Raw genomic sequence first — 16,689 nt, forward strand, 5'->3', positions numbered from 1 at the left:
GCTGGACAAGGACTCCAAAATAGCCATGAAAGCGTTGTTAGACATTCTCAAATCTCCCTTTACTACAAAGGGGTGGGGGGGGAGTTCAAGAAAGAAGAAGCATTCATAAAAAGTGTCTCTCTAGTAGTAGGAAATTCCTCCTTGGTAAATCTTGGGACAGCTTGCTAGCAGCAGCCTCACTTGCAGACAGCAAAAGATTCTGGCAACGAGTCTCACAAGGTCCTGTACACAATCGTTTATGAAAAGAAACAAACTTTATTTCTGAGGCCCATTGGAGGTCTTATTGCTCCAAACTTTACGCGGACCTATGTCGATGGCACCAAATGACATATAATTGACCTAACAAAAATATCGCCCTTACTCCCATCCAGTTTTCAATACTTAATGTATCCAAAATAATTTCGGCACATAAAAGTCAAAAAAGGCCAGAAACAGATTTGGTTCCCACAGCTCAGTTTAAAAACAACCCTGAAATCTGGGCACCTTACTCTGTAACATCTTTAATACATGTTTTTACCAAAATAATGTTCCTGCTTCCTGGTGCAAAGCCTCTATTATCCAAAGCCAAGTAAACGGGGAGAGAGACTGTCCCCCAGGTTATTAACCAATGTCGCTCCTAGACTGCTCCCTAAAAATGTGTACTACAGCCCTTTTAGCTGAAGTCACTAAATGGGTCATGAATAATAAAATCTTATCACCAGCTCAACTCGGCTTTCGTGTTGATGTTCATACCTAGCACCAAGGCCAATTACAATTAAAAACGAAGCCCTTTATGGACCTGACTACTGCACTTGGATCAGTTGTTTGTAATTTGATATGGCCTTGTTTAAAGAAGTAATGCTGTCTAAACAAAGGGCAACACTAGCCATACCCTTTAGGGCTGCATAAGGCAACTGCTGCTATTTAAACTTTTTAATAACCCTCTCTATTTTCCTCTTCCTCAAGTCCAAGCTAATACTCCTTGATCAGGCAACAACCTGATCACCGCGCTGTTATTTGCTGGTGATTTCTTGTTGCTTGCTCCACTCCAAAGTCTCTCCAGCTGTTACTTGACGCCTATATTACGTATATTAACTCAGATGTTTATCCATGAATGCACATAAGTCTGGTATTATGATCTTCTACACAAAGCCTCTTGTTAATATACATTTTGTGGAGGCAATGAGAAGACACCCAGGATTAAGGAATTGGATTACGTATGTTTAAGATTCTCCCTGACACTCTCAAACTTCCACAATTTGATTAAACATTCTTGCAGAATGAGGTAGGCCATTGGGGGCATTTTAATTTTGCATATAACTTTAGGGCTCAACTTGCTGACATGATGTTAAAGTTCTAATAGGCCAAGGTTGGCTTATTGGCCTGTTATGACAGATACATTTGGGGTTTTAAAACTAACAGTGAGATTTTACAAATAACACAACATTCTTGTATGAAAGGATTGTTGGCTGTACCTACATTTGTTCCAACCCTACCATGCAAAGAGAAGTGGGTCCTGTATATGTTGTTAATCAATGTTATGTTGCACTAGCGATGTTCCTTTAAAAAATGTAAGACAACCCCAAAGCATCATTCACCCAGAGTATGATTATTGAACTCTAGCAAAGGGAATTTGTTGTTATTTGGCTCTGACATTTAACAAATGATCGCTACAAAATCAACTGTTCAATGGACTTTTCACACTCTAACTTAAATGTAACTCAAAGTACATCTTTTATCAAACAATACAATAGGTTTGACCTTTTGAAATCCTATTAATCTCAAGGATAGACGTTGAGAGGACACCCTTGGCCAGATTCCATGAAACAATCTTTTGTTTTCTTGACCCCAAGTCCTTCCTCGTTTGGTCACCATATGTTAAACATTGGCTGATCATCACAAAATTGAGATTTGCCTGTGTGGGCCTGAATTCTACTTCTTCAAAATGGAATGTTAAAGAGCCTTGGCAGACTAATTGCCCCAGTAGCCTTAACACTCTTCTTTTGTCCACTATACGCGGCAGAGCTTACAAGTTCTTAATTTTGGTATTACAAGCACTTGGAATTAGACCATGTAGGCCATCCTTGTGGCTTCTCCTTACCGCTAGTGACCAACAGTCACTACTGAAGTATACTTGGAAGGTTTTAGGCAAAAGATCTGAAAGATTCAGAAAGAGTCTGGTCTTTTTAGACTCTTATCTAATGTTATCTTATTTTATTTATTGGAGTATAAGACTGGGGTTCAATTTATGTATTTTTATTGCACTTTTTATTATGATTTAGGTGATTTTTGGTGTTTAACATTTATGGTGGTAACACAAAAATGCTGGAACTCATGTCATTGAGGTGCAAACCCTCTAGTTAGTGCCCCTGTGTGGGAAACTGGAATTATATTTTTACCATTTGTGTATTATTTATAGTGCCCTAAAACAGCCACACAGCAAGATGTATGCTTGTTATTTGGCCATATTGTTTTTTGGCCTTCTTCCTGCCTTGCCAGGACATCCCATTTAAGGTCATGCACTTGTCCGGGAAAGCTGAAGCTTCTGTGGGCTAGTGGGGCCATTATGTGTGTGTGTGGCTCAGGAACGGGGTGGGACTGTCTGGTCCCATTCCACATTTCTGGAGTAAGAAAATCGAGGTGCGGGGCATGAGTGGAACGAATAGTTGTCCCTGATTGGACAACTACTGGCTGTTTGAATGTGCAGATCTTTGCCATTGGTAGAGTTGGACTTGCTGCCATGCTGGATTTCGGATAAGAATAGGATTCCTGCAGCCATTTTTTCCAATCTTTATTGGAGCCAACAATCTCTCATAGAAGAACAGCCAACTGAAAATCTGCAGAAGACTCCTGAATGGGCCCAGCATCTCTACTTGTGACTGTAAAGCCCTGTTGGACTACCAGATCTGCAAAGGCTCTGTGCTGTACTTTAACCACGCGACTGGTGGGACCAACCCGTCTCGATGTGTTCTAGAGGATCCAACCATCCTGGCCTCTAGAAGTATACCTGGAGCACCCATGGAGTGTCCTGCTCTTCATTGGGCTACCTCACTAGAACCGTCACCATACCGTATTTGCAGCCCTGACTTTAGTGGTTGCCGGGTGCCAAATTTCAGCCTCCCAGTTTGTTTCCTTTTTGATCGCATGGACAAATATCAATCAAAGTCCCTTATGGTGTTCTGTAGAAGGCTGGTATTAGCCATCATAGCAAGGCCAGCACCTCGCTAGGTTATGTATTGGTACATTGAACTAGTCCATTTAAAAATTTGTTCTTTTATGCATTTTGTCAAATTCTTATTAAATTAGGTTGCAGGTATCTGAGCTGTTGCGTAACTGTTTTAGTGACTTCATTTTCAACAGACTATTAAACACATGTTATCAAAGCCTTTGATAACATGTTAGGATGTTAGATTTCGGTGATCATGAGCTGCTTTAAAATGCAGCCAAATATGCTTTTTATGCAATTTGTTTGAAAATAATCATGTATAAAAAGCTGGCTGACCTTATGTGCATTTACTGTACCTTACCTCTTCAATAATGTCCCCATTTTCTGCATGCACTTGGGCTATTGCGCCTAATTCTCGAATAATGCTGAAGATTTCGTACATCTGTAGAAGGAGAATGGGTCGTCAGAGAGTAAATGAAATGAAATATTATCCATGCATTCAGCCATGGACTCTTATTGCAACATTGTCATATTTACCTCTGCATCCGTGCACTGAAACCTGTCTTTATAAGCCATGAAGACGAGGAAGGAGTTCACACCTACAGTTAAAAACAAGTTTAAATGTAATTGCATCATGGTGTTTTTCCACACTGCCTTTTAATTACATTGTTTCCATAGTTGATAACATAGAATAATTTTATGTAAAAATGATTTTCAAAATGAAATATTCATAACAGGCACATACTTTTAATTTCTAGAAAAATCTGCTAAACCGATGGCCTTCATTCCCCCTATGCAAAAAACCACGGGACACAGACAATATTTATTTTAACACATTACAACTGTGATAATTAAGTGTGAAGCATGCAGCATTTTCTTGCGTGATTGACACTTGAAATTTTAAGAGCAAGGCACAATTGTTGCTTAATGTATACAACGTTGGAGCCATTTTAACAACATAATGCACTCTGCTCTAAATGCTTCAGCACTGAAGGAAGAAGAAAAAAAGAAAAAGAAGAAAAAAAAGAAAAAAGAAAAAGAAGAAAAAGAAGAAGACAAAGAAGAAGTAGAAGAAGAAGAAACATATTTGCTTATTAGAACTCATCCCTATGCAAAAGTCTTTGTCTGTACTATCTACAAGGCTCAATTCCTGTAAAGAATAACTTGTTCAAACAGGGTGTGGCAGAAGCGGCGGTAACGTCCTCTGCTTTGCCGTGTGGCTTGACGCTCTGTCCTAACTTCCGGACCTAGTTTCTGAGTCCCTTCCTCTAATTGCTCCTTTGTGCCGGCGTGTGAACGTTGCCTGATACTGGATCAAGGCCCTCGGCTCCCGCAGCGTCCGTGGCCCTTACGGCCTGCACGGCTTCCCAGGGACTGTGGACATACAGAGCTTGGAGTCTGAAGCCCCTGATTCCAGGAGCTTCTAAGTTACCTTTGGCCCTTTTTTGGGTGGCTTATTTTGGAGAGGTAAAACACTGCATGAGCGGTAAGAGCTGTGCTTTTTTCTCAGTCCACTTGGGACAAAATTTTGAGGACAGCCCACTCCAGAGAGTGGGATTGCCCATTTGCTTGTTTCCCGGGCCGTTTCTCCTGTCAGTTCTCCTGTCAATTGTACTGCTCACCTATCTAGCTGTAGCTTGCACTAGCAGCTAGTCTAGCAGCTAGCTTGCCTTAGAGAAAGGTGCTGTTTGGACACTCAATTACTCTTACTTTGTGTCCAGCTATGGACAGTATGTGCTCTGTCTCTGGGAGGGGGGCGATACCATGGGCGCCAATCCTGCTGAAGACCAACTTGGCACAGATTCACATCATTTACATCATTTAAGAGAATACCTATTTTAAGGCTTTAAGAGCATTACATATTGATGCAATGAGTGCGGTAACCTTTGGTGTCACCTGACTCTAACACTCTAACAAATCTGTTGGCCAAGGACATAAAATTCCCATCTTTGCCTTTTTTACAGTGGGTTGCTTGCCAGTCCACAACTAAAGGATGAGAATGGTGAGTGGCCGGGGGATCCGCTATATGCTAATTTGGGATTGGCATCACATAGCAGCTGCTCTCCAACAGCCTCTTTACCCACATCCCGACCGCAAGCATTGGCCTTTGTTGCAAATCCTACTAAAACAGATTGGTACTGATAAATGTATATTAAGAAAAGCTTTAAAATGTCACATATCCCTTAGAAAAATCACAAGCAGCATGTGCGAATCAAGTCATAATATTCACACATAGTTAAACACACTGCCTCTGACAGGGTAATCTTTTCATAATAATGATATAACCTCCTCTGGCCAGTTTGCTATAATTTCTGACAAATGGTGTCTTGCATGTAAGGACCATACATCTGATGGAAGCTCATTTGTGGAGAGCATGCACAACCAACTCCATAAACCATTGTAAAGAAATAGCCAGTTTGTGGGGAATCTAGACAATATTACTAGCCTGGCACCACCCTGTTCTATCTATATTATTATTATTAGTATTATAATAATAATAATAATAATAATAATAATTATTATTATTATTATTATTATTATTATTATTATTACCATGTGTATGGGTGCAGAAGGATGGCTCGGACACAAAAGTGGCATATTGTTGCCTATAAACCTTTATTAACCAATAAAAGGGTTGGACTAATGCCTCTCTATCCCAAAATACTAGGAGGTGTTTCCCTGTCTCAAAGGAAATTTAGGAGTACATCAGGATGTCAAAACAAAACAAATGTTTCTGTTATGTCCCAAACCCCTTCTTCATTCTCTAATCAACTGTGTAGGGCTGGTTTCTTCTAAAGTGAAAGGTTCATGATAACTCTTGCCAACAGAAAAGTTCTCAATGTCTTGGGTGGGCCAAAAGACAAAAGCAATGCTGAACCAGGTAATTGGATTCCTTCTGGTTCTACTTTCCTTTTCTTTGGGCCCTTCCCAGGTAAATGTCACTGTATTTCATATCTTCACAAGGGTGCGAGTTCCAGGCTCGTAATTCCTTATAATACTGGCTGGTGTATTTCCCTGCCAATTATGGGTTTTTCATCAAAACACTCTATCTTGTCTTCATCGTCCTTGACCCCATTGTTCTCAAAATCTCTTTTGGGTGCGAGTCCCAAACTCACGATGGATAATCATAATAGCCTGGCTTGCTTGCTTTACTCTCCTGCCAAGCATATGCTCCCTTCTGCACTTTTCCTGTCTTCTGTTAGGGTCCCAGACCCTCGCACTCTCCTGTCTTCATATCAGTGTGGGCCCAAGACTCGCACTGTATGGGTGCAATAGCTTGGTTTACTCTCCTGCCACGCATATGCTCCATTCTGCACTCTCTCAGCAACTCCCAGGTTTTAGTTTATTTACTTACATAGCACACCTAACCCAAGGGTATCTGGGCACTTTTACTTGAATACATACAATGCTACAAATCACAGTACACCTGAATAGAAAATTACAATATAGGGTAGGTTACATGATTGCAATAAGATTACAATATATGTTGTTATCTATACAATTATATGCAATGTGCTGTGTGGGGGAAAGGTGAGCCCTTTTCCGACAGTTATGTTAGATTGGGCACTGAGTGAAGAGCCAAACTTTTGCCTTGGCTCTAAAGGACCAGAAGGAGGGTTCTGCTCCGATGGCTGGGGAGAGAGTTCCAGCATGTGGCCGCTAGTACGGGGAAGCTGGCATCTCCTGCAGTTTTTAGTTCGTATTTTGGGATGTTGAGGCGGTTGAGATAGAAGGATCTAGTGGGTCTGTCCGGCTGTATCCTTGAGAATTTGTTGGTCAGGTATTTCGGAGCCGTATTAGAGAGAAATGTATGTGTGATGACTAGCAAACGTAGTGTGATTCTGCCACGCACTGGTAGCCAGTGTGTATCCCGCCTAAAAGCTAAAATGTGATTAGAACAAGTGATATTCAGTCCCAATCTCAAGGCTTTATTCTGAAGTACTTGGAGTTCAAGTTCCGTGCCATGGAGCCAATGAATAAGGTGTTGCAAAAATCCAATTTCAAGAGGATCAGTGCTCTGGCTAGCGTAATGCAGCTATTGGTTTATAAGAAGGGTTTGCGGGCATTTATGAGTTTGTTGGTGTAGGCCATAGTTGAGGCTGTGGTATTAACTTGTTTTTTGAGGGATAGAGTGGAATCTAAGTAAACCCCTAGCGTTTTGACTTCGCTGGCAACTTTGATGATATTCCCATCAATATTAAAGGCTGTGTAACGTGTGTCCAATTAGTTTAGGTGAAATTGGTACCCGATGATCAGTAATTCGCTCTTGTCGTTGTTTAGACACAGGCTGTGGGCAGCCATCCAGGCTTGAATCTCGAGATAGATATTGTTTATCATTTTGGAATCTTTGACATAGCAGCCAAAGAGTGTGATGAGGACCTGGGTGTCATCAGCATAATTTGTGTAGGTGACACCCAGGTTGTGAAGACGACCAAAGAGGAGCTTAGTAAAAATGTTAAAGAGTGTAGGCGAAACACACAATCCCTGTGGGACACAACAGTGGATAGGCACTGGGGGCACAAACGCTGAGGGCGTGAAAACCCTAGTTGTTCTATTTGATAGAAAAGATTAGATCGAACTGGCAGCATTCGGTGAGAAAGCTGCAGCTGAAGTTAGGTGTTTAGTCAGGATCTGATGGTCAACAAGATCGAATGCTGCTAAGAGGATTTTTAAGTCTAATAGAGCAGTTTGAGTGCCGTGTCAAGGTCGAAAACCGGACTGATGAAGGCCTAGTAGAGCCTTACCTTCCAAGTGTTTTTGTATTTGGAGATAGGCAGCACGATCTAGTATTTTTAAGAGAAATGGTACGGTTGTTATAGGTCTGTAGTTCGTCGGTATATTAGGGTCTAGATTAGGTTTTTTTAGAAGTGCCCTGACCCATGCCTCTTTTAGGTTGTTAGGGACTGAACAGCTTTTGAAGGAGGAGTTAATCAAGGCTGTTATGAACAGTGCTAGTTCTCTTGCTCCATCCGTGATAATCGGGCTGGGCATATATCTCCCCAGCAGTTGGAGTGTTTGAGACCCAAGATGATATTTTCTACTTCTATGATGGTGACTGGAGAGAAGTGGAAGGGGGTACACGTTGGACGTTGAGGGCCTGGTGATTTGAGGTTAATAGTACTAATAGATAGGCTATTTATTTGGTTTCTATTTTTGATTAAAGTAAGGCTATTTTGTCTGACGAGGCCTTCTGAATGTTTGCACACCAGGCCGCATCTTTCAGGCAAGTTTCTGCGGGGGGTGCAGGAGATTCCAGTTTCCTTAGTATGGTGAAGAGTTCCCTTGTACTTGACTTAGCGTTCTGGATTCTATCATTATAGGTTTCTCTTTTGGTGCTGAGAATGGCTGCTTTGTAGGTAGTAAGGTCGTGGAGAACTTCTCTTTGTTGGGATTGAGGGACTCTTTCTCCAGATTGTTTCAGAGGATCTTTTTGCATTGTGGCACAGTTTCATGTCAGCTGTAAACCATTTGTTTAGGTGGGTTGCGGGTTTAGCCTTTCTATGTTTTAGTGCTGCGTTTTTGTTTATAACTCATTCCAGGGTATTATTATACATTTCTACCAATGAGGAGGGGTTCTTGTCAGAGTTATATGGTAAGCTGGCCATTGGCTGTAGTAGGGCCTTAAATTATCAAGAGTTACGTTGCACTTGTGCCTGGACAGAGTTGGAGGAGCGACGGTCGAGCTGGCGTTGAGGCAAGCTTTCTCTTGTATGGTGAAGGTGATGCAGTGGTGATCAGACCAGGCATATGGTAAATTGTTGAGTATGGTGGTGAAGCAGTTGAGGTCTGCCAACCAGTCTAGGGTTCTACCTTTAATGTGGGTGGGTTCATTAATGCGTAGTTTGAAACCTAGTTGTGAGATGGTATTTTCAAGGATTGTGCTTGTTCACATCTTTGGGGTCATGAATGCCTAAGTTCAAATCTCCCAATAGGATGATCTGGGAGCCAGGTTTAGTGTTTTGTGTCAGAAGGAGTGAAATGGAGGAAATAGGGCCAGGGAGCTGATAGATGAGATGCAATAGAAAGGTGCGGGTGGCGGTAAGCAGAAGTTTAACTGAAAGGAGCTACGCTGAGGGGAGGGGGTGCAGGAGAATTCTCTAAGGCAGAGTTGAGATTTGGCTATGAAGGCGACGCCACCCCCGTTGCCAGTGGCTCTGTCTGCTCTGATGATTGTGTAGTTGTCTGGGAGGGCTAATGCTAGGGAGCTACCTGCAGCTGGGAATAACCAGGTTTCTGATATGGCCACAAACTTTAGTTGGTTGGTAGAAATGAAATCTGCAATGTCGAGAGCATGGTCCACTAGGGAGCAAGCATTGACAAGGGCTCCTTTGATGTTTGGTGTGTCTGAGGGAGGAGGTTGTGGCAGTGAGATGGGTGTTGTGAGTGATGGTATGTTATCAATAGGGAGTGGGGGCGCAGAGATGGCATTAATGATCTGTGTGGTGGCATACCTGGTGGTGTCCTGATGGGTGACTAGGCTGGTTTTTTATTTCTTGTGAAGGAAATAAGACACTAGTCTTGCATTCCTCATGGTGAGTGAGCAGGGACAAGAGGCATAGGTGGGGAGGTGAAGAGATGGATCCATTCCACTGGGGTGTGTGGGCAGGAGGCACTAAGGGAGGGGGGCATGTTAAGGCCAGCTAGCGGGGACTTGGTCTGGCGGTAAGAACTATGTTGGGGTGATGGTGTTGAATAGTGGTAGAAGGGTAGCCATGGTAAGCGTTACTCTACGTAGCATGGCCATTTGGGCAAGTGTGGTGTACAGAACTTCTGGATTCGTATGCAGCTGCACAGGTCTAGTATAAATGAGGCTGGGCACCTAACTAACGACTTGAGGTAATCTTGAAGGTGGGTGTGGAGCAAAGCTGGGCAGAATATTCGGCACAACAGACTCTGGAATAAGATGCCGGGAACAGTGGATGGCTCAGTGGGCAGGGAACAACAGTCTAGGCTAAATATTGAAATACAGGTGCAACACAGTCGCTAAGTATAATAGGTACTATTACTGGGCAACACAGTGGCTGAACATAGTAGGTAATATTAATGGGCAACGCAGTGGCTAAGCATAATGAGGCAATACTACAGGGCAACACAATGGCTAAACATAGTAGGTAATATTACTATAGGCCGTAATAATAAACAGTACAAGACGGCTGCAAGGTTGAAACAGGGCAAGGTGCACAGTAGGCAGAGTGATAGCTAGGGTAGACTGTAGAGCCCAGGAGGTGCTAGGTGAAGGAGAGTGGAGGCAAAGTGCTGCTCATAATATGCAGGGTAGTAAGTTATGCATATGCAGTGGTCCCAGGCCCTCTCACTCTATTGTTCCTATTGCTCCCTGACACCTCTGGGACCCTCAGCACCATCAGCTATTACCATGTACCTGTCTCTCTGGTCTGTGTCTTCCGGGCAGTGGTGCTTCCTTCTGGGGCTCCGGCAGCACATTTGGTTGCTTGCTTCAGTTGGAGGCATCCCCGTCAATCAGTTTCTCTTTGGTTTCCAATTGGCGGCCAGTCCACCAGTCCCTTCTACCTTTCCAGGAAAGGGCTTCACTTCCCGGTGGCTTGCCATGCTTTGGGACGCCAGGAGGAGCATTCGGTTAGCATACAAAGGAGCTCCTCTTCCTCTGCCTGCTTTCTCGCTCCCACTCAGCTCCGTAAACAGCATCTCCTGCTTTAGATCCTGGTACGCCGGGTCGGAGTCTGTCCAGCTTCCTCATAAAAGGACTGTTCTCTCCTTACAAAAGGACACTTTTGTATTTCTGTAGGCCAACCGAATACTGTAAAGGACTAGACCATTCATTCCAGTTCTATGGCGTAATCATTATCCTTACTGTGGGTAATTTATGGCAGAGGCGGGAATGGTCACACCAAAATTGGGGGAGATGCGTATTCCTTGGTTGGCACACACTGACAAATTTCTACTGCTCAACTGCACTAAAGTGGGCCTCCAACGGCGTATTAAGCAAATTTGCAATGTATGCAGATGAGAATGGTCTGATTGTTAACCACAAGAAAACTCAGGTTTTGGTGCTGTTGAGGGGTCAGAAAAAGAAAGGACATAGCTGGAATATGCCAGAGATGCCTATTGATAAATCAACCAGTGTGATCTATTTGGGATTTGGGAAGGAGGGAGGGTCTACTAAGAGGGTGGGATACTGCACTCTCTGGGAATGGTCCCGCAATGCCCCAAGCCCAGGGTTATTATTGTACTGTGGATGCACGACCCTGGCCCCATGGGAAAGGTCTCCCTCTAGGAGAGAAGGGCAACATCCTCATAAGCACTTTGAAACATATTGTGCACAGGTGCTATATAAATAAACTATCATATCATATTCATCCGACATGGTCGTTTTTGAGCGTGGACCCAGCTACGGGAAGCAAAAGAGCACTTTACAATCATGGGGGGAGAATACAATGAGGGAAGCAGAGAAACAAGGGAGCAAGGAGCAAACACAGGTGAGGGGGAGGATGGGCAATGAGGCAGCAAGGGCTCTGAAAGCATCCAGGAGGAAACAATTTTGATGTCCTCTAAAACATGGTCAGAAGTGTGTGCATCAACATCGAATTTACTACATAGGGAGTATATCACTGTCTCTTGTTAGAAATGTCTACTCTGTCTTTGTGTAGTCATTACTGATAACATGTATTTTTCTGACGGATTTTGCAAGGTCAAGACCAGTGCACAATGTCTCCTTTACAATTAAGATGTTGGAATCGGAATGACAATATGTAACCTAGTGGCTGAACAATGTTTAGGAGAGCATTGATTGCCATAGACAACTATTTGACTCTGGTGGATATTAGGGAGCCCCCACTTCCTCTCTGAAGCTTCTGCTAATGTATCTTTGCATAGAGGAAGGGGATTGGTTTTTGTTGTGTTGCTCCGTGTAATCTTGCTTCCAAGGCAAGCACATTGCCCGTGAGCTATCCTCCCGAGACATCTGATCGAATACCCAATGAGGTTTCTATCGGGTGCATCATAATGGGGTAGTTTTTCCTTTAAGTCTTTCTGGTTCCACCTTTAAGTCAGTCCTCACAATGCTGGGCCTGAAAGCATTGGGCCACTTGGAACACAGCCAGCACAAGGCAGAGCTGATATTTGAATGTTGCCATGTAATGAGTGCCCCATGACTTCCAGACTCACCTGAAGTCTTGCCAAGCTGCTGGCTGCCTTTAATTGTGTTGTTTTTCCCACACTCCTTAAAATGGAGGGTCCTTGCAAAGATTAAATAGCTACTTGATGTTACTTGCCGTTTATGTCTGAGCTAGGACCCTAAATGTTAATATATGAAAGAATGGTTTGTGAGTTTTTCATGTTCCGGGGCTCTCATTTTACGCTGATGTCTAAACATTTGGGCCTTCATTGCTGCATTATTTCCTTACCCTGTCAAACGGGAAATTATATCATGCCTCCTATTTGTAATGAATATATGTATATTAGCCTACGCCAAGCTGCTTGTAAGTCACTTGCGAAGAAATCCGTGTTGCAAAGTCCTGACCTTAGAATCAATGTAAGCCGCCATTCTAGGTCAAACTGCCATTTTCGGTTCCCTCTGCAAAGTCACCCTGTGAGCTAAAATGGTGGACGGTGTCGTTCTGACGAATGTAACATGGCCGTCTTGACCTCTATGTATAAACTAATGTGTAACTTGCCTGCAGGCCACTTGTTAGGGTCATGAACTGAGACCTTGTCCTTCGTTGACCTGTGTGTAAAGGATTACTCGTGTCAATGAAGCTAATCTGCGAGCATAGGTTACGAACAATGTATTCAAAGACTGAACTGAGACATTTGTTTAAACTACATTGTATAGATGTTTGAGAAGGTCTATATAAGAAATCCTAAAGTACACTGTAGCCATTGAGGCTTGTTGGTGAATACATTAAAAGTAAACCCTAAACGTATAGATGTGTGAACTCGGCACGAACCCTAGATTTGTAATGTATTAATGAATATTAACCCACAGTGGGGTTGGACAACATGTTTTCAAAGGTATAAAAGGTGCGACTATTCTAATCTACAGCCCCACTCACTGAGCACACCGAACCTAGCTGGAGTTCGCTGTGTTGTACTGAGGGCCGATAGCTATCCGTTACTTTTGTCCTTTGAAACTGTTCAGTATAAAATAAACATCTTTGTATGTTCCTTTGTAACCCGTGTTCGGTGTATTTCCTTTTGGGGGTACCCAGCCTCGATATTTTCTCTTTGTTTTCACAACCCTTTTACTCATCGTTTGGACTTTGGACCTTCTAGCTGAACACTGATGACATATGATTATCTGTGGTTCCTGAGTATCACTCCTAGTTAGTGTACAGTTCTGCTACCTCATGCTTCCTTGTCCTCTACCTCCTGTACAAGTTATGGAGTAAGTGAAGCCTAAATGAACTTGGAGACCTACCACTGTCCAACCTTGTTGAGGCAAAATAAACTGATTGTGGTCAGGATTGTGTGTTAGGTACAAACAATCAATATTATACATTATTCAACTTGGTTTATTTTTCATTTCTCTGAAGCACAAAAAACATAGTGTGAAAGGGTCATGTTGGGTGCAACACACCTTTTTGCACTCTGGGGTATTTTTGTAATTTTTGCAGGTGGAATGGGAGTTCGAGAAGATTTTCTCTTTGCTCCAGTCTTGCCTTGGACCTCGATTGAACACCCTTTTTTTGCTTTGTTCTGATTTCTGACCTGACATTTTGAAGGTAAGTAAAGTCTTCTGGTTCACTAACCTTGTATTTGTGCTCATTCTTAAGGGCAAACTGATCAACCCATAAGACTGTCAGTACTGGGAGAATATTTTGGATTCTTACCCTAAAGTGAAATGCAGTTAGGATATTTTGTACAAGGATGTTATAAATGGCATATATCATATCATATCCTTATAAATTTTATTGTAGTTGCTTTTTTGTTACATTTACAATGTACCTGCAAGAGTGGCAGTGTATATTTTTCTACCATTGTTTATACTTCTTACTTGTCTATTTCTGCAATTACTGCAAATGGCTACTAAATGTCGCTCGCACCTTAAGATGGCCATGCCATTTTTGCTTCTCCTTTGGCCATATGCGTCTTGGGCGTTCTTCTTGCCCACTCAGGTGTGGCGCATACATGTTAAACCCTTTCCAGGGGAAAGTTGCTACTTTCCCGGCTAAAGAGGCGATTTGTGTGCAAGCCCAGATGTTGGAGCTGGGACTGTCTGGTCCCAGTACACATCCTGGTGCCTGAATACCTTTTGCTGGGTCGATGTTGTGTCCGGTGGCTATCCACGATTTGGTAGCCACTGCCAGTTTGAATGGTGCAGATCCTCACCATTGGGGGACCTGGGTGAGTTTACAGTCCATATTTTGGATAAAAGGACACATGCAGCCATTCTGGAGATCATCAATAATGCCAAGAGGAGCAGCCCACTGATGACCTGAGGATGATTGCTACAGCTGACCAGAACCAACTTCAGTGATGTCCCAGTGAAGCCTGGTTCCTCTGCCTGATCTCACAAAAAACCTTGTCTGTGCTACGATCACTGGACCGGCGGGAACAATCAGTGTTGGCCACGGCTCAAGGATCTATGCCTTCTGAGTCTTCAGAAGTGTCCCTGAACCAACTGGTGGACTGACCAGCTCTCTACTGGGCTACCTCTCTACAGCTGTTGCCACTTCGAGTGCATCCTTGGAACTTGGAGGATCTTCAACTTCTACAACAAGATGCCTGCTCCTGCATTTTCAGGCTTCTTCCATCAATAGAAACCATGCAAGACCTGCTCCTTTGTTCATTCCTTGAAGATCGCCTGAATGTGGTGACTCCCATTGCAATCCATCTTCTTCCCATCCTTAATGTGCCCTGAGGCTGTCTGCTCTGCAGAAGTCTTTATTGTTTCTTCATTTGGGTGTACAGCTAGAAGGGCATGGAACCGAGATGGAAGCACTGCGACTGACCAAAACCAAATCCTACACCGAAAAGTGATCTCTGCACCCATGACCCTTGAGCCTTCATTGACTGCTCAAAGCACAGGAGACTGTGTCCCCAACAGATTTTGTAACCACAGCAGCAGTCACTGGAGAATTTGGAATCAGAGGGGTAAGTTAACCTATCTGTTCCTTTCCCCCTTGTTCGCCATAGGGCTCTGTGGTTGTAAAGTTCTATCTCTAAATCACTCTTTCCTGACTTTTGTCAGTGGAGTTCTGGTCAAGAATCCTCTCCTAGGCCTATCCTAGTGTCTGGGATTGAGTGAGTTTACTTATCTGAACTTTACTTACCTGTTTGACTTTTGTATCATAACCACTGGCACCGTCCAATCTCTTAGTAAAAAGTATAACTTTAGAACTGATGACTTTAGGGCACAAGTCCGAATCCATGTTAAGAATGGACTGACTACTGGTTAGGGAAACTGTTCTGTGGTTATGCTAAAATGTCTTCACTGAATTCCATGGATCTAACTACTTACCTGTATTTAATAATATATGTGTTCTTTCTTCTTCTAGGGGCAAATGTAAATATCTGATTTATAGTAACTGTGTGACAATATTTGGCTAGAGGTTTTACTTCGTTAGTCTGTACTTTAAAGGCCTAATATATTATTGTATATGTTTTTACTTACCTGTGTAACTGCAATTTTTGGTGTTCTTCTTTGTGGACACATTGTAGCCCTGACCATTCTGACAACCACGTTGAGTGTAGGCCTTGCCACTCTGCTAACGTACCTTGATTGGGGTTGGTTATTCTCTGTGTCTCCCTGTTCGATATCATAGGTTTGCCTCCCAAAACCTAACCCCAGGGTTGATTTTGGAAATCAGTTTTAACAATGAGCATGGAATGGGATTGCTAGTTACACCATGCATTATCACGCCAACTCCCAAAACCACATGCTTTTACTCCAGCACTCCAGCATGACATTGGGCCTCATTACAAGGCAGGTGGTATTCATTTTTTTCCTGAGTCCAGAAATGGGCAATTACCGGGTAATTACGGCCTTGCCAGACCCGGTATTTGCCCATTCCTGGGCGCTGGAAAAAAAATCTTCCCCATTCCCATTTGAGCCCCATATGGCTCAATGGGAATGTTGAGGTCAGATTCACCGGTGCCGGTGCATCCGACATGCTGTGTTCGCTGGTGCCTTTCATTCAGCCAGGTCAGACCTGGCGGAAAGAACGCACCCACGAGCACAACTCAGAGTTTGCCGGTCCAGATATGACAGTACCGGCATGCTTACCGGTACCGTTGTATCCGGACCGGCAAGCTCGTAATGAGGCCCATTGTCTTCCTGCTCTAAAACTCATGGATCCCTATGGAATATAGCACTAGCACTTTTAAAATCAGACGGAGTGTGTTAACGCAAGCATTAGTTGTCTGAGGCATTTGTGATTTTTGCAATACAAAGTGCAAAATAAGTGTTAAGGCGATTTCATATCTTTTAACACTGTTAATGTGGAACATCGCAAAGAGGGCAATGTATTGCATGAAAGTGCAAGTGCTGCCTGTCCCATGGGAGTAATTTACACTTATTTTAAAATGAGGCCAAAAGGGTTTTGCATTGGGGCAATAGTTGCCTC

At 43.1% G+C, this 16,689-nt stretch overlaps 1 protein-coding gene across 2 annotated transcripts in view; it reads right to left on the reverse strand.

Annotated features, from left to right (window-relative positions):
• Nucleotides 1-16,689, reverse strand: part of DPYSL4 (dihydropyrimidinase like 4) — a 314,640-nt gene that overhangs the window by 149,193 nt on the left and 148,758 nt on the right. For both annotated transcript variants that reach the window (XM_069611421.1, XM_069611422.1), the window contains exons 5-6: nucleotides 3,683-3,744; nucleotides 3,507-3,587 (exon numbers count right to left, since the gene is read on the reverse strand). In XM_069611421.1, the coding sequence (XP_069467522.1) occupies nucleotides 3,507-3,587; nucleotides 3,683-3,744 (143 nt within the window). The remainder of the gene's footprint in view (nucleotides 1-3,506; nucleotides 3,588-3,682; nucleotides 3,745-16,689) is intronic.

Source organism: Ambystoma mexicanum, chromosome 8, assembly GCF_040938575.1.
Source record: "Ambystoma mexicanum isolate Mex_15411 chromosome 8, UKY_AmexF1_1, whole genome shotgun sequence".
NCBI classification, from domain to species: domain Eukaryota; kingdom Metazoa; phylum Chordata; class Amphibia; order Caudata; family Ambystomatidae; genus Ambystoma; species Ambystoma mexicanum.